The sequence below is a fragment of the Natator depressus genome, chromosome 6, assembly GCF_965152275.1.
Source record: "Natator depressus isolate rNatDep1 chromosome 6, rNatDep2.hap1, whole genome shotgun sequence".
NCBI classification, from domain to species: Eukaryota; Metazoa; Chordata; order Testudines; family Cheloniidae; genus Natator; species Natator depressus.
In genome coordinates this window covers 30,337,286-30,362,202 of record NC_134239.1, presented here as the reverse complement: position 1 = coordinate 30,362,202, position 24,917 = coordinate 30,337,286, and the positions used below count along the sequence as shown (strand labels likewise).

The 24,917-nt window shown below is 40.1% G+C and overlaps 1 protein-coding gene across 1 annotated transcript in view; it reads right to left on the bottom strand.

Annotated features, from left to right (window-relative positions):
- Positions 1 to 24,917, bottom strand: part of PIK3C2A (phosphatidylinositol-4-phosphate 3-kinase catalytic subunit type 2 alpha) — an 86,623-nt gene that overhangs the window by 39,871 nt on the left and 21,835 nt on the right. The window contains exons 3-9 of the mRNA XM_074954931.1: positions 19,642 to 19,742; positions 16,593 to 16,750; positions 10,976 to 11,096; positions 8,719 to 8,830; positions 7,778 to 7,857; positions 7,571 to 7,634; positions 5,849 to 5,992 (exon numbers count right to left, since the gene is read on the bottom strand). Of these exons, the coding sequence (XP_074811032.1) occupies positions 5,849 to 5,992; positions 7,571 to 7,634; positions 7,778 to 7,857; positions 8,719 to 8,830; positions 10,976 to 11,096; positions 16,593 to 16,750; positions 19,642 to 19,742 (780 nt within the window). The remainder of the gene's footprint in view (positions 1 to 5,848; positions 5,993 to 7,570; positions 7,635 to 7,777; positions 7,858 to 8,718; positions 8,831 to 10,975; positions 11,097 to 16,592; positions 16,751 to 19,641; positions 19,743 to 24,917) is intronic.

Sequence of the window (24,917 nt, the reverse complement as noted above, 5' to 3'; positions counted from 1 at the left end):
AATGGCTGGAATTCCTGTGTTTGCACTGTGCTCTTCGCACCAATTGTTGAATATGGACCAGATAGAGGAGTTTGCTTTTAGTGTCAATACTCTCCTTGACTAAACCAATGTCTAACTATGGAAGACAGATGTGCTTTCTGGTCAACAGCCAGGTTGTTAGTTGAAGCTGTTTTAGGTCTGGATGAAGAAAAGAATTTTGTGAGAGGATGTCTGGTCTCTGTGGAACCTGAAGTGGGGGGTTCCAATGTCAGCTCTATCAGGTCTGAGTACCAAGATCTCTTTGGCCAATGAGTTACCAGGATTGCCATCACCTATTCTTTTATTTTCTGGACCACCTTCTCCAGTAGTGGGGAAGGTAACAGTCCCTGCAGCCAACTATGCAACAAGGCACCTGTCTCTATGGATCTGAGTCTGCTTCCCTTGTGAAGTATTCTGGCCTCTTTGCATTTGTACCATCCACAAAACTAGTCAGTTGAAAGGAAAGTGAACATCTAAATGATGATATCCAAAAATCTCCTGATTTAGGCACCAATTGGAGTTGCTGACCATGCTGAGCCAGTCTGCCTTTTACTTCACACCCCCTTTGGTGTTGATTTCTCAGAGGGAAAAGAGGAACTGTTTTGCCCACCTCATTTACACTGTTTCTGTGTGTAGTGCCACCTCCTTGTTCTCCCTTGGTTGTTTACGTATGACATTGTAGTCATCGTCTTATTTAACAAGGACATGGTTCCCCCTTAGGATACGCTGGAACCGTCGCAGAGCTAGCTTGACTACTCTCAGCTCTAGGAAGTTTATGCTGTGAGCCTTTTTCCTCCAGGCTCCAGAGGCCCTGGGCTATTTGGGTTTCCAAGTAAACTCTCCAGCCCTCCAGTGTGGCATCGGATGAGAGGACTTAAAAAGCTGGAAGCCAGATGGGCTGACCACCATTGTACAGAATTGAACACCTGTGTTGGAACCCATACTTGATCTTTCATGCATTCTAGGAAGTGGTCCCACACCATCAGATTGAAGGCCTGAAGATTTCTGATGTGTGATTGTGCTGATGGAGTGAGCCCCATGTAGGACATCAGGAGTACCAGCAGTTTGAGACATAGCACTATAGTAAGCCTCCTGAAGCTCTCAAACAAGAAAAATTCCTCGATGGAACCAGAGAACCTTTCTTGGCACTGATTATGAAGCCATGTGCCTTGAGGAGATTGAACATCTGAGACATGCACCCCTGTGCGATGCGGATTGTGACAGAACTCTGATCAGGATGTCATCCAGGAAGGGGTGAGTTCCCTGTGACCTGATTCTGGTAACTGTCCCCAACATCCTTGTAAAAACCTTGAGAACCAGGACAGGCTGAATGGGAGTGTTCAGTACTGAAGTTTCCTGCCACAGGCAAACCCCAGAAGTCTGCGATGGCATGCCACGATGGGGCTATGGAGATAAGCTTCTGGTAGGTCTACTGAAGTCAAGAATTTCACCCCTCCCACTCCAGGCCAGGGATGACACTGTAGAGGCTAGGGTCTCTATCTGAAACTTCATTTCCTTCATCCACTCTGCCTTTTTAGGCAGAGAATAGCTCTGATATCTTCTCTCCCTCCTCCCCCCATGTGCTTCTGTACAATGAAGATGATGAAGTAGAAACCAGAGAACCTTTCTTCTGAGGAAATACACTATCACTCCCATATCCAGAATATGAGATCTTTTGTTCTGAATCAGACTTTTATAGGGTCAGTGGAGCTGGGTGACTGGATGAGGAGCGCCCACAGCTCCAGGGAACATTCCTGGCTTGCTACTCCCCTAACCCACTTGTTGATGAAAACCATTCCTTTAGGAAATGGGAAATCCCGCCTCCTAGTTTCAGCTCCGAGCACAGGCCTGTGCGATCTTTGTCATAAAGTAGATTTTGGCAGGGCTGAGGTGATCTCCATCATTGGAGATTAAGAGCAGGTTGGACAAACACCTGTCAGGAATGTTCTAGATAATACTTACTCCTGCCACAAGTGCAGGGGACTGGACTAGATGACCTCTCAAGGTCCCTTCCAGTTCTATGATTCTATGATACTCAGACAGGCTCGCAAGTGGCTCTTTAACGTGTCTCATGAGGCTCTTTGCAGCACATATTAAAACACTGATGCTTTTACTATGTTATTAACCAATTGTAGTTGATAAAACAATATCACTTGGTCTGTCACTTTGCTGAAAATAAAACAATGAATTCACACTACTGTGGCACTGGGTAATGCGGATTGCTAATTTGGCTCCTGAACCACTGAGGTCTGAGTATCACTGCACTGGACTTTTCCCCCAGACCTCGATTCCACTGTTCTCCCCTGGGGAATTTGATGTCTGTTTGCTGGTACCTCTGTGAGGACAAGGAACGAACAGAGTGCCTCTCTTGGATGGCCAAACTATGCTGTATTTTGTCGCATTGTCAGCCATCACCTTATACACCTTCTCTCCAGAAAGGATGGAGCATGTAAACTTGGCCAAGCACAGACCTGCTTTGTGAGTATCCACCTTTCAGGGCCAGAGCCATGGCTCAAGCTGTGAACCTCAATGAATCTACTGAGGCATCAGCTACAAATGCTGTTGCTAGGGAAACTTTCTTTAAAAGTGGAGCCAAAGTCAGGGTGATGGCTGTTTGCAGGGCTTTGATATCTTCCAGGCAGGAAAGAGATGCTCTTGCAAATCAGATGGTCACCAGGGATAGTGGGAAGGGAGGGGGCAGAGGAGCCTTCAAAGCCCTTTTTAAGAGTGACCTCCATCTTTCTATCCAGGAGTCCTAAGAATCCTATCCCGCTACAGCACTGTCACCCATTGGTATCTCATCAATAGACCCCGTAGATTCTTGAATGTTAGAGCCTGATGTCGCACTTGTTAACATGCTAGCCCTTATCAGGCTTGTTCCTTTTATCCCTGATCACCCCCTGGAAGATTTCAGAGCCAGACAGCTCATCTTCATCAATAAGGGAGTGGAAGGTGGACAACGACAACAACTTATTTCCTGGATTTTTGTGCTTTTCCTTTAGATTTTTCCCCCCCGTTCATCTTTTTAGAGTGCTTTGGAACCGTAGCTCTACTGCAACTTCGGTAAGGCCTTTTGCAGCTTGTCTTCCTTCAGCCCTCTTGAGAGGTCTGACTCAGAACTCTGTCCTGCTGGGTCCCATCCCCCTGGGCAGGGGGGGGGGAGATCATCAGAGATCTCCTGGTCAGCTTGAGAATGAGGGGAACTGATTAGAAGCCTTGCTTCTTTCCCCAGGGTGCTGAGGGCCCACTTTAAGGCTGGGACTTCTGGCTCCACAAACCTCCACTCTTTGTTCAGCAGGTGTCTAGTGGGACTTACCCCTGAGTCGAGAGATCAGGGTCCCTCTCGCTTTCAGAGCCTCTCCCTGCTCTACACTAGGGTTCCTGGTCCTCCCTCTCCCCCTCCCTCCCCCCATTAGAGTTGCAGCTGCCTCAGCGGGTAGGAGACCCAGCCTGTCTGACTCCTAGGCCCAGAGTTAGGGATAGAAGGCTGGGCACAGGCTGGGGGCAACTTGCCATCTGCTGAGCCTGGAGAAGGCTGCTTCACCTACAAAGCACTGTTTGGATTTAACCCAGTGCTTTACCAGCTGCTCTGCCATGTCTGGAAGGGGCAGAGGAGACAGCACAGAAATGCTGCAGCAAAGGTTCAGGGCAGGCTAAACCAAGCCAGGTGGAAGGAAGAATGCTGAAGGAGAACACTGCTCCCCACTGCCCAAAAAACTAAGCAGAAAAAAGTTAAAATATGAGAATGTGTGGGAGCAAAAACCCACCAAACCCTGCCACTGCCTGTTCCTATGGAGGCAGAGAATCTGTCAGTGAAAAAAAGCAGAGGGGGCATAGCCAGACCACGTGGCACAAAAACACTGAATGGCCTCCGGGAGTTGCCTGCAAGAGACAGGAGAGCAGCCCAAGCATCCTCCAGAATGGTGGAAGATACTGGGCTGAAGAAATTGGGAATAAAATGCACAGGAATGTCACATGCCTGGACAAAATGAATGAGGGATTGTTGGTCAAATTCCAACTCTAATAACTCTCACCATGCAAGTTCTCCCTCACTTTCTTCTAATGTCTTGTCCTAAATCAGTTAAAGAGACTATAAATGATTAAATAGCTGACAATTGATCCCAGAGGCAGCTAAATTTAAAACATGGATGAAGTGAATCTTCTACACCTCATACCTACCTCATAGGAGTGTTAAGAAGTTTTCTTATATGCTTATTGTGCTGACATGCTCAATTAGTCAGATAAGACAGTTTAGATTATTAATCTAGATAAAACCTAAGAACCTTGTAGTTATCAAAGATCTTAAAACTTGGTAAATCAGTTTCCACAAAAGAGCTAATTACATTTTTACTCACAGAGAGGCTGCCATGTCTCCACACTATTTATAAAACACTCAGAACCTGGGATGACAAGTGCTATATACATACCAAGCATTACTAAAACATGACTGGATAAAAATATATGTACAAAGATCTATTGTTACCCCTTGACTCTTGTGGCAACTGCTAATCATATGTAGTGTTTGGATGGAGACTATTAGAGAATTCCAATTAAATGCAATTTTCCTTCTCCAGAAGTGAATTTCACTTACCCTTAACAAGGGTAATCTAAGTAAATATTTATTGTTACAAATAGATTACAGAAGTACACAGTTTGTCAGTTATGAAATCATGATTCCACCCTCTAAATGTGAGGATTTTTACATTCTACAGACCATATTCTTTTTCAAAGTTTTCTTTTAGGCTGTGGATCAAAGAAATTTTGGAAATTGCTCCTGTAAGGTTTGGAGAAACGCTGATTTGTTTCTGTGACATTCTATGGAGCACAGACATTTTTATGTCGATTTTCTGTATTTCCATGCCAAATTTTACTTTTCAGATGCAGTCTGAAGGGGACCGTCTGACTCCCTGTTTAGGCTGTTCTAGTGCCTGAGAACTCTACATTTGGTAATTGGCTGGTGAAATCTAAGTATACATCTCACAACCAATTTACAAATACTACTGCCATCACAATGATGAACCCAGGAAGGTTGATGCCAGTGTGATATTAGCATGGTGGTACAGCAAAAGGCATAGCTCTGCAAAACTCTGGCTTTGATGATTTTGGCAGTTTTATTCCTTTCTGAAAAGGACATTTTCCTTCAAATGAAGATCCCCTTTCGGTATAGCGAAGTCAGATCTTGTCAAAAAGTAAGCCAACTTCATGGAAACAAACTGCTCAATTAAGGTGGCTTTTGTATGAGAATTTGCATCATCTGGGAGCACCTTTGGTCCCAGATTCAATACTCAGGTAAGATGGAGTTTTGAAGTGCAATTGGTAGTTTACACACTACAGACAAAAACACTGATCATTGCTCATAAGAAAGGGAGAAGTTCCTACCACTGCAGTTCTCTGCAGAAGGGCATGAACTAATCGTTAAAGCTTCATTTGAATTTAGTGCACCCACTGCCATGCACAAGTCCACGCAGCCGTCTCAGGTTGTTGTATAGTACCCAATTAATATGTGAAAATACCAAAGCTCTCAGTAATTTCAAAAACATTTTAAGCCACGATCACTTAAATAGAAAAGGATGCCAAGAGTTTACCATCAATTAAATATTCTTTTGAACAGACTGAAAAGGGAATTTTTTAATCAAGTCTTCCACATTGTTTGTTAGAAGTGTCCCTTTAAACTTTTTATTTTTAAAAGATCAACCCTACTTAGAAATGCTGCAGGAGGTTTCCGTTATCACTACTCTGGAAATAACTTTTTAATAAATACTGATAGAAATATTTCTATCAGAATGCCATTGATACAATGTGTTCAAGTTCACATGATAAACCTGCTTACCTCAGGACTTTTACTCCTTGGAAGATTAACAGCCCTCCTCAGCTTCTTTACAGAGTCGGTTATTGCTTGAGTTTCTACTCCATCCAGTGCATAGCAGATTTTTCTTACAGCCTTGATTACATGATCTACTGCTTTCTGTTGGTTCTAGCAAGAAAAGTACACAGACAAAGAAAGGAAAAAGTTTGATTATGTTGGCAAAAATTGAGATTGCTGCAGTCCAAACATCAAGATAAAATTTTAGAGGGGAAGTCAGAAAAAAGAAGCACGTTTTTGGACATTATCTATGGATATAGCCTCTCAGTTGCACTAAAAAGTTAAGTTTTTAAACTAAAACCATAGTTTTGAAATCACGTACGAGTTGTGACATCAACTTTTAAAGTACAAGTCAAGAATTTTTCCTTGAACTAAACTGCTTATGGCTCATTTACCAAGGTATGAATCACAGGCCTGGTATGGATCCTAGTATATATCTGCCCAGAAAGAGCTTGCAAGATTCCTAGCCATATTTTCCTTTTACATCACTTAGTTTTATATTCACATCTATATTTCATGGTACAGAGACTATTAGGACCAAATCTTCAGCTACTGTAAGTCCATCAGCTCCAATGAAGTGTGATTCAATGTGAAGAAGAAATAGCATGAGTAAACTGATTCTGTTGAAATGAAGACTTAATCCTCATTGTTTAATGTGTGGCCCCATGCTTCAGACTATACACTATCTAACCTCTCTTCTTAATGAGGTAATGGTCTGCAGAAACCTTACCTTAATCATTACACACCAAAATTTCTGCAGTGAGGCACAAGTGCTCCAGACTAGCTTCTTACAGCCTTACCTCATTAAGAAGAAAGGTTAGATAGTGTATAGTGTTTGCCCACCTCTGGTGTAAAAGCACTATCAGCAGATTAGATTTGAGTTATAATAAATTTGAGTTAAAATAAATTTAAGGTGATATGTAAATACTATTTTAGTTTAAGATACTGTTTCTACTGTTAAGCAAAAGATTGTTCAGACTATGTATTCCTGGAGAGAGAGAAGCTAATCTTAGTAAACAAAAAAAACAGTAGGATTTAATTTGAGTACAAGATTCTCAATTTTAATTAAGTTGCCTGCTTCAAGACTGTTCCCTACAGCGAGTTGATGAGTTTAAGAAAAACATTGCTCTTATAAAGGAGTAATTCTTTAATGACTGTCTAAATAACCAAGTTAAATACTTTCTTCAGTTGCACAGGATTTTCAGTTTTTCATAGTTAGCAAGTATGAGTATTTTGCTTTTCTTTAGTCGTGCTGTCCTCTAAGGAATGGTAAGAACCGTAAATGACTAAAATAATTGGAGGTGTCATCTCTGAACTGGCCGTGAAGCACAATTAGAGAAATAAGGGCAGTAGACCAAATCTTAGAGTATACATTTTTAGCACTTTGGGGATAAAATTACTTGGCACACAACACTTGGAAAACCACACCATTTACCCTTATGGTTAGATGACCCAACTATTTTAGTTGGGTGTGATGGGGAAGAGAGACAGGAAAGGAGATCTGAAAGCCTAGAACTTGGGATCTGATTTTAAAATGGAGAACTGAAAGACCCTGTTAGTGTTTTTGTAACTCTCAATACAAGAAGCTGAGTTAAGACGCATATAAATACTAAAAGATCGTTCTTATGCAAGATTTAGTATAGCACTAATTTGAAGGAGAATCTGTACTAGGAAAAAAAGATCTCTTACCTCCTTTTTAAGAACCATGTCAGTTTGAATATGGTAAGCCTCTAGGAGCTCTTCAACAGAATGCCTGGAATACATGATTAATTACTGTACAAAAGTGGAAGTTCATACTATATACCACCTTCTCACTAAAAGGCAAATATGGTAAATTGTTCCAAAATTTAGCAGAAGATGACTTGATCATGAAGGCTGTAAGTTACATATGGTTACCTTGAAATATTTTCTCTGAAAGGCTTTTCTGTTCTGTAGAGGTGTTTTGTTAAATTTGTAGGTGTCCTATCATCTTCTTCCTAGTAATGAGAAAATATTACTAATGTCCTAACTCAGAAAGAGGACAGTACAAAAAGACCAGCCCCTTGTCTACCCCCCTTCTATGCAAACATCAAGTCCCACCTGAAAAAGTGCTACAGTGATCCATATGCATTTTTAATTTATTTCCTCTATTCCAGAGGTGGACAAACTATGGCCCGCGGGCCACAGCCGGGCCCTGGCCCGGGAGGCTAGTCCCCAGGCCCTCCCCTGCTGTTTCCCCTCCCACACAGCCACACAGGCTGCAAGCCTCTGTCCCTCTGAGAGGCATGGTAAGGGGATGTGGGCAGCGCATGTGCAGTGGTGGAGGGGGTTGGACAGGATGTGCAAGTCCCGGGAGGCCTGTCAGGGTGCGGGGGTTTGGGGTTGGATAGGTCAGGGATGAATAGGGGGCAGGGGACAGGCTGTTTGGATGGCACAGCCTTCCCTACTGGCTCTCCATACAGTTTTGCACTCCGATGTAGCCCTCGGGCCAAAAAGTTTGCCCATCCCTGCTCTATTCAGAGAAGAAAGTCATGCACGACGCTATGTGGATTAACGAGAGTCTGTTACTCATGTAACAGTTACAATTCAAATCAGATCACTAACTGACCAACACTTCCATCCCCTTAAGGCATGTCAGCAAGCATATAAAGACCATAAAAACCATTTTTGTATTTTCTTATGCTCTCGAAGTCCAATTCAGAGGTTTAAGAGATTATATAGATTTGTAAATCCTTTATGGATCTTTTACCCATTTGGGGGTATATTCCACCTTCCCCTTCAGGATAGTAACATCACATATACAGTTTCAGAAATAGAGAATCAGGATTATTATAATTGGAAATTTAATTTGTACTCACTGTTCGTGCCAGATCTCTGCGTACTACACTATAGGTCAAGAGCTGCAGTTTAATCTCTGTATCCCATTTTCGACAGTTCTGAACGTATTCGTGACTTCCTACACAATGCTTACTGTTAAATAAATGAATGTTGTAGTTACCTGCCATTTCAAATATGTAACAAATGTTTTTCAAACAGCACTCAAATATTCAAGATAACCCTGTCTGAGTCATCCTCATTCAGAAATGCTTTGAAAATCCAAGATATTGATTAGACATTAATATCTTGATTCAGCATTTAGTCCTGCAGAACATCTCAGAATTTTCAGCCATTCAAGAGAAAAAGACTGCCACAGGTTGTAGGCGGTCTTAAAATTTAAGAATTTACAGAATCCCAGTAGCGTGCATGGTCAACCGCCAATTCCAAATTAAGTATTTAAGAATCCATCTTAATTCTGGTTTAAAAAGCATCAATTCCTTCTGTGCCTACAGATTCATTTATCAGGTTGCTGACATCTGAATAGCAGTTGAAAGCTATATTATTCTCTCACTATAGTCAAAGACCCTAGAAGCCTGCATACAAACAAGCACTCATTCACCACAGGATTTAGGTGAGGAATAGACTGATTTCTAGGAAACTTTTCAAGTCGTCTTAGTTTCCCTCACTTTCCAGGATATGGGATCCCAGCATATGCTCAGATGTTAAAGCAGGAAACAGATCCCCATATAACATAAGTCTCTTTAGAATTCTGATCCACAAAGAGAAGCAAGAAATTCGATACAAAGCCTTCTTCAGAGATTTGAAACAAAGGAGAATTTGATTGCTTTTTTTTTTTCTTTTCTTTCAATCCATGAAGAATCCGACAACCCCAGTCACACCACAGAATGCCAAAGATTCTCTAACTCCCAGTTTAATTTCCTCCTACTTTTCTCTTGTAGAATGAGGCATTTTCCTTGATTATGAACCCAGAAACAGCCCCAAATACTACTTGTCTATGCTAGATTAGAAATTACTACATAAGTTTTCCAAGAGTGTTCCACATCATATTTGAAAGAGCATTCAGCAGTAAAAAGGTCACTCGGGGGGGAATCCTTATATCACAGACTCAAGAGGCAAGGTGGCAATTTAGGAAAAGGCCTAAAGCCCGTTAAAGGCAGAATAGGAAAAACACGTTTTGGTTTAGTTTTCCCGAATGTCAAAATATATACACAACTAGAATCTATGATCAATAAAGAATGCAAAATGTGGCTTATATTTTGATGAGTAGGCCTCTTAACTCAGTCTAATACTGTACAGTATCTCATTTTTTTTTAAGTGAGTAGGAGTGGCTAAAAACCCCAAAACAGCTGATATAACATCACTTCTGTTTCTATACCACAATCCAACTCATGACAAGATTCGCAAGATTGTCGTCAGAGTCTAGGAACATGAAAACAGCCTTAGTGGAAACAGGATTCTCATTACAAGGCAATCGTCCAAACCCCAAAGTTAGCTTTTACAGAACTTGAAGCAGTGTGAACTTTGGAAAATCCCTTATGATCTGACAGCCTGTTGCTTAAATCAGCACTTTATCCACCAACATCAGTTTCTAATGAAGAAGGCTCAGAAAACAGAAAGTTCAGGTAGGAGAATATATGAGTTGAAGTGTGAAAACTAGCCCTGGAAAGGCAAATAAGGTGATTTATATAGTTAAAGAGTGAATTCAGTGCAGGGAAGAGCTGTCATACTGAGACCTAAAAATGTTGTCTCATTTATTTGCTGAACAGGCAAAGAGATACCTAACAGTTTTGAAATGCAGTATGGTACTCAACAAGTTAAAATTCTATTAACTTTTTAAATGCTACCCCCTCCCCCACCCCACCATGTCATCCCCACTTCAGTCAGTCACACAACAGCTGCTGTAACCAAGCTAGAAGAAGCTCAAAGACCAGTGTAACTTTTGAAAAAATTACTCTCATGAGGAGAGAGTGGAATGAACATAGAAATAGGAACTGATCATCATATGATGTAGTAGAGCACAAAAGCCTAATATATGCATGCTAGAACAGAAGAGCCAGTTTCCAGATTAATGAATCTGCAGGGACATAGTACCTATGCGCGCACACTTCTTCCCCTGTGCCCCCCCACTACAAAGGAAAAACTAGTAATATTCAAATTCTAATATTCACTAAATTAAATTTTGCAAATTTACTTATACATTTAATGATGGGTAGATTTTCTAGTAACTGACCTGAACTGAGTGACAGTTAAACATTAATAAAAATTAAGTTTGCTTACTTTTGTAGAACTTCTTCTTGACCACAGACTTTCAGGATATAGCTGCTAATGTCCACTTCATTCAAGTCATCATGTACCCAGCAAAGTGCCTGCATTATTATAAGCTCGACAGGAGAACTCACTGTTTAAAAAACACACCCCCACATCTGAAAGTTACATATCAATTACTGTACATCTCTACTAATTCGGTTGTAGTTGCTTACTCTATTACCTAGATATATTTTTACAGAAGCAGGCAACATTCTCCTCAATATACATGCACAAACATTTATATTGTGTCTTATCTGAATGGGTCTCAAAGCACATTAATTACAGAGCTCTCTAATACACATTATAAAGAAGGAATCACTCTAGCCATCACTGAAATTCAACCACACACTTGAGGTGGAATGTGGCAGCTATTGAACAAAGGTGCAACACTACATAACTGTTTAGGAAAAGAAAGCCACCTCCAACTGAAGCTGGAAAGGAATTTTTAAGACATGATGCAATTACCCAAATTGCAATCTTGCTGGGACACCAGAAACCACATCCTGAGCCAGTATCTTAGAATCTTTAATAACCGGAAGTGGTCAAAAACCAGTAATTTTGTCTCAAACTGGAATCCTTATTGTACTGAAACACTGGTTTAGACCCAACTTTGATGGAAGAGTGTTACACACTAAAAAAATAGGAGTACTTGTGGCACCTTATAGACTAAAGATTAGAGCATAAGCTTTCGTGGGCTACAGCCCACTTCATCGGATGCACAGAATGGAACATATAGTAAGAAGATTTTACATATACACATACATACACACACACACGGTGGAAGTTACCATACAAACTCTAAGAGGCTAATTAATTAAGATGAGCTATTATCAGCAAGAGTTTTTTTCTCCTGCTGATAATAGCTCATCTTAATTAGCTTCTTACAGTTTATATGGCAACTTCCACCTTCTCTGTATGTGTGTGTATATATATATATATATACACACACACACACACACTCCCCATCTTCTTACTATATGTTCCATTCTATGCATCCGATGAAGTGGGCTGTAGCCCTCGAAAGCTTATGCTCTAATAAATTTGTTAGTCTCTAAGGTGCCACAAATACTCCTGTTCTTTTTGTGGATACAGACTAACATGGCTGCTACTCTGAAACCTGACACTAAAAAAAGTGTTCCTGGAATATTCTGGGTTTCTTCATAGATATATTTTCAGATATTTACAGCTCCAAAACTTTCCAAGAAGTTACACAGGGAGCAAGTTCTGCAAAACAATTTACAAAGCCATTCAAATGTAACATTGGATATAGGTTTATAATAAACCATCGTGACAATGGGGTATGTTTTTGTGCTGCATACAAACCAACATAATTGTATTTGTACTTTGGCATACTGTATATAACATTTTTGTTTTGTTCACACATGTAAAACTAGTATACCAAAATGGTGTTATGTAACTTGTCAATTACCATAAAATAGTGTAATTTCATAAATGACATTGCTTATTTTCATAGTTATATCCATTAGTGTAGATTTTTGTTACTTCTATTTAGTGCAGTCACTTAAAAGATTTCACCATTGGAATCCACTATAACGACTTATACTTTCTTTAGCAACAGGCAGTCTATTAAACTTGCCTTTTATTTTGGAAATCAAGACCTTTCTAAATTTAGGATATATTGTGGAAGCTTACCCAGCAATTTCAAAAACAGAAGTTGATTTGTGGTGTCAGGTTGTTGCATTTGGATGGCATTTTTGTATATTATATGTTTATGTTTAATAAGGACCTTGAAAATAATGCAAGTAATCCCAGGGTTGCCTTGGAAAAAGTTTATTCTCTTAATAGAAAGAAGGAAGAGTTTAAAAAAAAGGGAGAACTCATGTTTGTGAATTATACCAGCTACATAGACTGTACATATGTAGATATGCCAGATTATAGAGAGGCTAAAAAAATAACCTTTTCCAGTCACTTATCTAGTGCTACTAGTCTTTACATCATAAACAGCTGTACTGGCTGAACACACCATCTTAAATTCTCATCTGCTGGACCATCACTTAGCTACCAACAATTTCATAATTCAATTCCAGGTCAAAAATTTTTTTGAAGTGTGCCAAAAAAAATCTGTAAAATTAGTATAGAAATTTAAGTTTTAATATACACCATATATTACGGATAGCAATATAATCATCTATTTCACATGTTGAATTGCTAATACTGAGTTTCAAATAAGACAGTTTGTAAGCAAAAAATATAAACTGGACCTAAGACATGGTCCTTTAAAATTGGATATTCTCATCTTGCTGAAGACTAAGGGCAGGTCTACACTTAAAGCTGCAACAGAGCACTTGATATATCTGTGCCGCTGTAGCTCTTTAGTGAAGACAGTGCTATGACAATGGGATAGTTTCTCCAATTGACACAGCATTGTCTATACTGGGGGTTATGTTGGTCTAACTGTCGCTCAGGGATGTGGATTTTTCACACCTCTGAGTGCAACAGTTCTACCAATGTAAGTTTGTAGCATAGGCCTGGCCTTAGGTAATAGCTCTACCATTCGTTAGATTTCAGTTAATAGCATTGCCGTCAATCAGGAAGTTTACATGTTAGCCAATATTCTTGAACACACAGCTCTTTATCTGCCCTTATTTTCTAAAAATGTAGAGAAATACTGATAAAACTGCTGACAATGCCAACTTTGGCAACCTGGCAGAAAAAGCTCATTTGAATGTCCTCTTACCTCTCCACCCAGTCACCACATTTTCAGTACACAAATCTCACTAGAATATTGCAAAATATTCTAGTAACATATTAAAGGAATGTTCTCTTTAACTGATTGTGTTTAGATTTGGATTTTTTTCCTGCATTCAAAATTGAGAATGTAGCATGGCTGTAGCTGTTTTAAAGAGATGTTGACAGGTTAATTTAGGCTCCAAAACTAATAAATGATTTTGGGTTTTTTGGTTGTTGTTTTGTGCTTTAATTGCAGTGCAAAGTTTACAGGGGACAACTTGTATCTAAACAGTTTGCTAGCACCAGTCTAAACGTGAGTCAAACAAGTATTTTTGTTCCAGAAGATAAATATTAAGCAGAGCTTTATATGAAAAAAAGTAAACAATTTTAAAAAAAATCAAATTTCTACCTGTTAAATACCTCATTTTAAAACAAAGTATGCAGAACCTAAGGAAGAATGTATTAGGTGAGATTTTCCTGTACAAGTACTGCAGAACTGAGCTCACAGCATTACTTGTTTACTAACTGTGGTCACTGTTATATACCTGCTACTGCAACCAGCAATGAGAGAGAGCACACAATATTGTTTCTGAATGGTTTAGTACAGCTATCTACTGTAAACACTAAAGGACTTCCATTGTTTTCAACAGATTTAAGACTGAAGATATCCATACCCAAAACGGAGGTATCCCTTTGCAAGAAAAAAAAAAATGAATATTTCATGCATTCAGAGTTGTGAATAATAGCATAATGCCACCCTAAATTGACCAGCATGACTAAAAAAAATTTCATGACATACCTGCTATTACTATAGCAATGCAAACACTGACATTTGTATTGCTTATTTCAACACTGGTAACATCGTTCTCCTTCTCCCCTTAATCCTGCTGCCCATAAACTCACACCCAGGAGCTCCAAAGGGAAAAATATTGTTATAGTTGTGTTTTAATCCCTTCTAATACACCTATCTTCATAAGAATGACATTTACTTTCTTACCAGGCTTGCCTATCACACTAATAATGGGAAAAATCTTTTCCCACCCCCAAAGACAGCTCTATCCACTTCTATCATCAGAAAGAATACACTTCATGTATTTGTTTTATGCAAGACTGATAAAGCAGCAACTTATCTACTTTATTGTAAATTCAGTATTTTTAGATATTTAAATGAATCCCAGAAAGTCGGATGTTTTGAAAAAGAGTTTGAGGGTAGTCATACCAACAGGGCTACTCTTCAGGCTTAATTACTTCAAAAGAGGCATACGTTTTCTTTGAAAAAAAGGACTCTTGTCCCATGAGGTCTGAGGTCAGTCTCCAACTGATAATGGAGTCACCTTCTGGAATACTACATCTGATTACACTCTCCTGCAAAAGTTAATTAGCAGCAAATGCTGCTTTGCTTGCTTTCTCTAAATTAAGAAACCACCATACACACTCGTTCATTAGCCCATTCGTTTATAAGCCGACCCCCCAACATGGATAGGTAAAAATGGCAAAAACTGTAACCCTTTTTGCCAACCCCTGAAATATAGGGTTTGGCTTATGACTTTGGCTCCCAGCCCACCAGGGTAAGCTGTTAGCAGGCCAGGATGTTTGGTTTACCAGAAGCATTTGCAGGCACAGAGCCCCTCAGCTCCCAGCAGCAGTGGTTCGCCGTTCCTAGCCAACAGGAGCTGCAGGAAGCGAGGGCCAGCACGTTCCTTGACCTGCGCCACTTCCTGCAGCTCCCATTGGCCGGGAACAGCGAACCGCGGCCACTGGGAGCTGTGAGCAGCCATACCTGCGGACGCTCAGGTAAGCTAAGCGTCTCATGGCCAGCCAGGGGCTTATCCTGAACAAGCCGTGAACCAAGTTTGGGAAACCCTGCTGTACAAGGGAAGTACCTGATCTCTCATATCTCACGGAAGAGTTTATTATTCACAGTGAAAATATCCAAATGCTGGTGGAAACCAATACAGGAATTTGAGGTTTCATATGTTCTCATTTGAGTTGTCTAATGTAGCAAGCTACAACAGCAGCCCAGTTTGGCATTTGTGAAGGATGCAAAAAAATTCTAGGCATCTACATTTTCAGCTACTGCAGACTAGAACACAAGGGGAGTGCTGTGACACCCTTTTTCTTATGAGATAACTAGCTCGCAGGGAAAAGAGATTCTTAGCTGCCCAGAGGTCAAAGATCTTTCCTTCCACATGCCATTCAGTATTTCCTGCTTGCTCAGGTAGGACAGATAACAGCAGTTGTCACTTAACTTTAGCAATCCTTGGTAAGGAAGTTAACAGTACCCACATTTACTGCTGAGTTAATATATTGTGCAGTCTTGTCCCCAAAAAGGGACATAACCTCTGCCTTCAAGGCAGGTTAGAACTTAATTCCCAGAGAAGTATTTGTGATTGAATTGGGCTGATTTGCAAGTGGCTTGCCGAATCCATACTTTGATGACCGCCATCATGTGCTCCAAAACCTAAGCAATTCATTTAAGTCACAGTCTCTAGCCCTTATGATCGCAAAAATAACTTTTGACGTGTGAACAGAAGAAGACATGATGCAAGGATGTCTATCTGAACCTACAGAGCGCCTCAAACAGCTTTGAGAGAAGTCTGAATAGCTTTGTTTCAGTGTTTTCAAATACACTTGATTTTAAAAAAAATAAAATAAAATTTAAATTCACAAACTAGGCTGAAAAAGGTCCAAAAGGAAATCTGGTCCAAAAGAAATTTTCTATGAAAAGGCTGTAAGTACCAAAAAAGTAAGGTTTAGAATGAGTGTGCCACCTCAATATTTACAATTATTAGTACTGGTACTTTCAGAAGTCATTTAGAATTCTAATCAACTCATTAAAAAAATTAGTAATCTGAACTACAAAAAAAGAACTGAACTATAAAATGGAAATACTTACCATCACATGTAAATGTTACTGGCTGTTGGAATCCTTCAATTTCTATAGAAACCTTGATACTGGCATTCTCCCCACTTATATTTCTTTGCAGCATGACTGGACTCAGCACAAAGCCTGGATTTGTGTGTTGATTGGTATAGGGAAAGTTGGTCCTCAATCTGTAAACAAAGAGGGTTTTAGTTTATGAAATATTCTATGTATAAGTCCCTTGTCTGTCATGCACTGCAATGCAGTTGTCTGAAAGTAGTACCAAAGTTGTAAATGCTTTTTCATTCTTAACTTAAGCTGTAGATACAGAAACATTTGACTTGTCTGCTCTCTGCTCCAAGACTGCTCATAACAAACAGATGAGCAACTATTTTAAAATTAGTGTGTAGGCTGGAGCAAGAGACTATGACTTTCACATGTTAAGCTCATTGATACCCATTATCTTGCTATTTGCATGATGTTCTGAAATTCCATGTTTTTCTTTAAGTTACAATATAATTTGAGAGAGCAAACTATACTGTAGCATCTGCATAAGACAACTAATTTTCATTAGTCAAAAAATCTAATTTTTGGAATACAAGTCCTCAAAACACTCTAAAATGTTTAGTCTTTGGGCACTGCTGTTGTGTACTGTTCAAATCAAATTATTTCAAACACTGAAATTTAAATAAAGCAGCAATGAAAAGGAGATAAGTGAAGGGCAAAAAATTGAGGAAGAAGGGGGCTCATTCTGTAAACCAAATCGCTAATGAGAGATGGGTATATGTAATTTTTCCCCCATTTGTTAGAAAAATCTGTTCAGAAGTAAATTTTATTTTCAGTAATAAGCAGCCACCAACCAATGCTATTAAATATTGTGACTAATTTTTTAAAGTCATTTTACCTTTTTGCTGACATTACAGCAATGTTCTAGGACATTAGGAACAGAGAAATTATACTGGTCTATAATGGTCCAACTAGCTAAGTATCGTACCTCTTGACAGTGACCAACAACAAATGCTTCAGAGAAAAAAGGGAATTCCTTACATGGCAGCCTGTAGGTAGCTGTTAGTGGTTTAAGTCTTGAAGGGGATATATTTAATTGTAACTGATTTTAAAACATTTTATTCCTACCCAATACTCAAATTTTGCCTCAGTATCTTGTAGCAGTCAGTTCCATAGGTTAATTATGAGTTGTGCAAATGTGTTCTCTTTCATCAGTTTTGAAGTTACCTTTTTATTTCATGGGTACTCCCCTTTCTGTATTCGAAGAAGGAGAAAATGATAACCACCAACTGACTACCTCTTGCTCATTCATTACTTTTTGTACCTTTTAGGTCTTAATTTCCTTTAAACTAAATATTCCTAATTTTTAGTGCATTTAAATATACAGAAAAATCTTATTGTTCTAATAGCACCCAGAATGTGCTTGGTGCTTTCCAAATTCAAAAGAAAGCAGTCCCTGCTCTGAAGAGTAATATTCCATGCTTTTAGTCATTTTTGTCATCTCTCGACCTTGTCTGTGTCTGCTTTGTCACTTTAGAGACAGAGTAACCAGAGTGAACAAAGTATTCAAAGCAACACTAGTTGGCTAATCGGATGCATCTGTCACAGACACAAACACATCCCTACAAAGAATACAATATATTCAGGATCTTGTGTATAGTTTTAAAGCAAACAGACTCTGAGGTCAGCAGTATCCAGTCCACAAAAACAAACTAGAACAGAGATTGCTATTGAAGTACAGCTATAAAACTGTAAGGATCTTAAGGATCTTAAATATTCAGGGTTCCACTTCTTTAAATGATTCACAAACATGTAGGACTTGCCCTACCCTATCTGTAAATCATGTAGTTGGTCAGAGGAAAGATTGAGGGGGAAGCAGAAAAGCAAGTCAGAGAAGGGGGGGTGGGGGAGAAAGCCTCCCTTATTGCCTCCTCTCTCTCTCCTCCCAGGTCAGGGGTGGCCAGCCACATGCAGCTCCTTGTATAGGCACCGACTCTGGGGATGGAGCTACAGATGCCAACTTTCCAGTGTGCCGGGGGGTGCTCACTGCTCAACCCCTGGCTCTGCCACAGGCCCTGCCCCCACTCCACCCCTTCCCACCCCCTCCCTTGAGCCTGCCGTGCCCTCACTCCTCCCCCGAGCCTCCTGCACACCACAAAACTGCCGATCAGTGGGGCTGCCGGTGGGTGGGAGACGCTGCGGGGCTGCTGACATATTACTGTGGCTCTTTGGCAATGTACATTGGTAAATTCTGGCTCCTTCTCAGGCTGGCCACCCCTGTCCTAGTATTTATGTTCTTGCTTAATGCTGCTCCCCTTCAGCAGCATCTCCCCTTCTCCCAGCTACCTCTTTCTCCAATACCAGTAATAAGCAGAGACTCCAACAGACAATGCATTCTCCCTGGTGAGAGACTAGATTAGAGAACAAGTTGAGGTTTGATCACTGCGGTCAGCCTGGATTTCCTGTCTCTTGCCCGGGGAGCGCAAAGGCTGAGGACATCTTTCCCCAAGAAGTTTATGCCTGTCTGAAGGAGGTGGCAGCAGCCTGTGTGTCTGGAGATGGGGCCAGGGGACAAGGACAATGACTGAATGCATTTCAAGTGTAGAGAACAGTTTGATAGAGCTTGTTGGGAGGGAGAGAAGGGAGGGTAAGAGTGAAGAACTTTGAGGAGAGATTGAAAAAAGCCATGTGAAAGCAAGGAATAGACAAAGAAGGGGGGGAACCCTGTACTCTAGAAAAATGTGCGATGGGGAACAGGAAGAGACAGGAAGTGAATACAGCCAGTCATATCAGTAGATCAAAAAGAAAGTCATGCAGAAGACATTTACTGCTTAACAAAAAACATTCTAAAACGTTAAGATAAATGCCAACGAAAGAAAGGATGTGGGTTGGACAGAACAGATTGATGTGAGGAGAAAGGCATACTGAAGTTTGCCTAATGCAGCGAAGTGTGCAGGGCTAGTCCTGTGAACATTACCAGAAGTTCATGATATTTGAACTTTGATATTTATTTCCAGGACAGCGAACACCACCATTTAATTATTTGAGAATTAATTTGCAATCAGTAACTTCTTACTTGGTAACTGCTTGACAAAAAGCTGCCAGCTCTTGATTCTGCCCTTCAATATCTTGGAGAAGTGCATTTTCTGTTGTCAGGCTAGTGGTCCCATTGTCTTGCTATAGTTAAAGGATAAAACAAAACATTAAACTGGTTGAAAACACTCCCATAAACCTTCAGATCACTAGTAAAACCTCAAAACAATGTAGTGTTTGCCACCAATCTTTCAGCTACATGAAATGTGAATTTACAGATATTAGCATACATATGTAATAAGAAAATGAATATTGAACTGGTTTTGTATCTATTTAAATCAGAATTGATTCTTTGCAACATTACCAAACTGGAAAGTGAACACTCATGGAAGCATGGAATCTGGCTTAGATAGCGGTCATATATCTTGACTATACACAGCTAACTCTGTGGCACTAAGTTCCCAAGTAAATGTAGCAGATACCGGGTGCGCGCACACAGATTGTCAGTCTTGTACTTTCCGTCCCATTTTATTGGGAAAGGGAATGGGAAGACAGGACATTAGGTCTATGTATAAATATGATTATGTTGAAGTTACACATTTTATTGGGATTATTTTAGCTTTAGAGCCTTCTGTCACTGTAGCATTTTTGAACCAGTTATTTTAATCATGCATTAGCTTCCAATTTAAAGCACAGTTTTGTCACATAGCCATGCCATAGCAGAAAAAAACGTTCTACTTAGTGCAAAAAACCACTATGAAGAGACATGCACAATTGGTATTTGCTCTTCATTCAATTGTGCATGTTACTTACCACAGATAAACAGATTGGCCCTGTTTAACCACCTTTGATCTGCTGGGTTACTGTTCTCAGTGTATTTAAGCATTGCTTCTAAGCACCTATGTTTCCATGGATGCAATATGCTGTTTATTATATAGTAAGGAATTTTTATTCACGTTATTGAGTCTGTGTAAAGCCAACTTTTGATATTTCAAAACTCAAACATCTAGAAGTTTTGGTTTTCTGAAGGAAGCACTGGTAATTTGAATTTGTTGTTTCACTTACAATTACTGGTCCTACTTCTTTTGTGTTGCATATTAGTGCATTCAAACATTTCCCCCCAGATTAGTGCATTTTCTGAATCCAATGTGGAGGGTAACAAGACTACTACACTCTATTTTTTAGGATCCTCTCTGGTTTCAATTACAGTGAGAAGCCTGGCCGGGGGGGGGGGGGGGAGGGCGCGGCGGCGATGACTAGTTATGTTAAAGGGCATTGTAGGTGCCATTAAACCAGATCTCAGAAGGAAAAAAGTTCAAATGACTCATCTGAAATCAGACCATAAAGAATGATGGTTGACTGCAATCATCAGCAATTCAGACTTCAAAACTTTCTTCCTTATTTGTTGGCAGTCTGGGGGGCGTAAGGGCAAAGGTATTGGTCTCAATTTTTATATATGTAAAAAATTCCCATGCCATGATGTTTTCGGCCACTCCCCAACCAAGCAATAAGATCTGCAAGAGTAGGAGGATTATTTGTGTCCGAGATCCCTTGAAGGGAGTCCCAATTCTCCAAATTCAAAGGACTAAACCCAAAGACTAGTTGGAAGTTTCACCTAACAAGTTACTGTAGTCTTGTGTACCTTCGACCACGGTTTCTCAACCCATTGGGCAGAACCCAAATTGCGTCACCAGAATGTTTCAAAGGGTTGTGTGACAGCTCCTGTGGCTCCTGTTCCACAGGGCTGGCTGGGCTCGCCTCCTTGATCCAGGCACTGCAACTAGGGATATAAATATTGTTTAAAGAGTTAACCAGTTAAATGATTAAAATATTGTTTAACTGGTTAACTTAGGCCGCTCCAGTGTGGCCGAGGTCTCCCTGGCTGGCATGGGGCCACCAGGGCTGGGGCTGCTCCAGACAGTGTGCACAGTGTTACCAATTAAGGTCGGTTAACAGTAAGCCTAATGCTTACTGGTTAACCTTTTACATCCCTAACTGAAACCTCTGGGGTCCCAGCACCGCTCCGGTTTGGCCCAGCCACCATGACGACAGGTGTCTGGGTAGGCCAAATTTAAGCGAGTGGCACTCCAGCTCCAAAAGCCAGGTCACAACTTCACTCTCACAAATTTGGTCCAGTCAGGGGGGCAGGGACAAACCTGAATGGTGCTGCAATCCTGGAGGTTGCAATGCCCAGAGCAGACAGCCCCACAACACAGGAGCTGCCACTGTGGGGTGAGTGTGAGCAGGATCCAACCAAAACTACCCCAGAGCCTCCACGCCCACACTATTTACTTGGTTGTGACAGGCCATAAACATTTACAGTGAGAACCAATGCCTTAGATAATGCCTCTCTTCCTATAGTAAAGGCAGGTGAAATCACCTGAAGTGCCCAAGCTAGCAGCCCCCATTTATATTTGTGGGCACAGTGCACACAATGGAAGGCCACTCAATTCACGAACTCTCACACTCAGGATCAGACAGAGCACATTTGTTTTTTCCCAGAACATTCTGCAAGTCTATCTTTTTCAAGGCTTTTTAGGAAGAATGCATGCCTTTTGAAAGAGGCTTGTGTAATGCATTGGACTGGTGGGCAGGGAAGGGTTACTCATATAGTCAGACTGGGGCAGCTGGGAACTTGTGTCTTTTTAAAATGTGTTTCAAGCTTTGGAAAGGTAAATCTAGGGTAGTTTTTTTTAAAGTATTTCTTTAAACTTCAGACATGGTATACTGTTGCTAAACACAGAAGTTACTTTGAAAAGTTTTACCTTTTGGGATGTTTTGATTAGTGACATTTTACCTTTAATACTTTTTTGCAAGGTATTTAAATTCCGATTCCAATTAATTTTAGCTGAAAATTGCTACACCGCAAAATATGGAGCCATTGCGCAGAGTGCATCGTTCTCTTGTACGCTAGCTAAAACAAAAAAAACGAACTAGAAGCAGTAACTTGACCTTTTTGCTGCTAGATCTTTGGTTTGACAAACTTACCAACTGGTGGTTGTTTAAAGACAGAGTACATAGGAATGTGTTTGACAGTCACAATTCAAAGTGGATGTGTGTCTACAGTTCTCACACACATCACATGAGTGTTAACTTCAGATTACCAAAATTTAAATGGCCCTCAGAGATGGCTCCCACATGTCAGGATTGAGGCAGTTTAGGAACACTTGTATTTTGCTATTGGAGCTAAACTGGTGCTGGAAGTAACAATTAATGCTTCTCAGTGAAATTTACAAACATTAATCCAGTCACCTTTTCGCAAAAGAGAAAAAATGTGCACATGCCAGTCTTTCAACTATTTTACTATATTTCTTGCTAGCCTCCAGTCACTTATATCGATTATGCCCTTTCTAAGCAGTTTTTAAACCAGTAGGACTGGGGTGAGGCAGATCTGTACAAAAAGCAAGTCAGGATATACATGCATTCACATAACTAACTTAAAATAAATCTTTACACTGCCTTGATCCTGCTGCAGGTCTATGATGGGACAGTTTAAGGGCTGCTCTAACTTACACTGACTGCCAACAACCCTAAAGGGCTGAAATGCAGCCAAGAGTGGCAAGGGGGTATCCCGGCACCATCCTCTTTCCTTCAACCACACCCTATTTTTCCTGTTAGCATGGAAAGCACGTGGTAAAGTCATCTCTACACAACCAGTGCATCCCCTGGCATTGGGTAAACATCTCTGGGCTAATATCAGTCTGGGGTTCAGTTTATGCTGGCAGAGGAAGAGGTCCTCATTGTAGATAGTACTGCTCAGTTGAAAACGTAAGTTAGGTAATTCACATTGCATACGCAAATTTTAAAATGCTATGAAAAGCCTTGTAATACATGTAGAAACAATAGTTGCCAGTACTTCAGCAAGTCAACTTCATATTTATTCATATTCAAATATTGCATCTTGAGTTAAATAACTCGTTTCCAATTGACCTATTCTTCAATTGGTAACAGCTGCTCATTAAATTCTGATCAAGGGAGCATATGAATTCATAATGCACTAAAATGAACAACTTAGCATACATACAGACTAGAAACATGCTGATCCAAATTTGCCTGGTCTAGACCAAAAAGTTTACAGTTCTCAAAATTGCACGTCATAGGGTTGTCTACATGGTGCAACAATGTGTACCAGAGGGGTGTAATTTCTAACTGTGTTGTGCACTAACTGATCTGTCGGAAGTGGCACTATGTTAATATGCACTAAGGAACTTTTAGTTCATGATAGCAGTGTCTATGTAAGCTAGTTATTTGTTAAGCACACTAGTGTGTTGCGCACTCAGACCCCTATAACTCATGTTGCTGTGTCATGTAAACAAGCCTATAGCAGTTTATTTTGTAAACTGAGTTTGGAAATGTTTTTATTACAAATGGTTTAGTTTGCCTTGTACCTTAAAAAAGGGACCACAAACAAATCACTTCTGCCAAATTTGTTTTAACCAGCTGTAGTTACTAGCGACAAAGTTAATTTAGCTGAAAGGCTACACACTAAACTGAACAAAAACAGGCAGTTTACTTTTGGCATTTAATAGCATTATTGTCCGTTTCACTGTTTGGGACTTTACTAATCCCAGTTCCTATGTAAAACTTAAGGAAATTGGATAAAGACTAAACCCACAAAAACTGGAATGTGGACTTGGTTACATGTGCCACTTGCAACTACTTTTAAGTTTTTTTTAAATGCGACTAGACTTCAAGGTAATGTCTTTAAGTAACTCATAAATTTGTCAGCAGACCAGTACAGCTTCTTAAGAAGTTAGGTGATCAAGTCAGCAACACACAATACCAAATCACGCACAAGGAAACAGGAAGTTAGCATACTAAAGAGGAAGGCAAAACCATGATAAAGGTTCAATTCATATCACGTAAACTGCAAATCAGGAAAAATACTTGAATTTAACTCAAGGGTATCACAGCATAGCTTTAGAAGTAAGTGTTTCATCATACAATCCACCAAGAGCAGGAACCGTTCTATGAAAAAACACTACCCAGTAAGATAACCAGAATCCAAGAGAGTCTTCAAAAAAAAAAAGAAAAAAGAAAAGAGTAACCTTACATTTAGACAACACCTTTCAATTCAAGCTGTACTGTACAGTCGACACAGGGATCACTTCCAATAATGAAACAAAGGTACGCCTGTGATACAACATTGCCACTTCGGTAACGTTATACAACTGTTTAAGACCAACCAAACAATATCTTACCCCACTGGAACTGCAGGAGGATGTTTAGGGAGGCAGAATGTAGTCACTCAAGTTGAAGTTTGACTAGGGTTAATAATCCGTTCCTATGAAAGAGTTTCATGGGATTGCTGATACCACC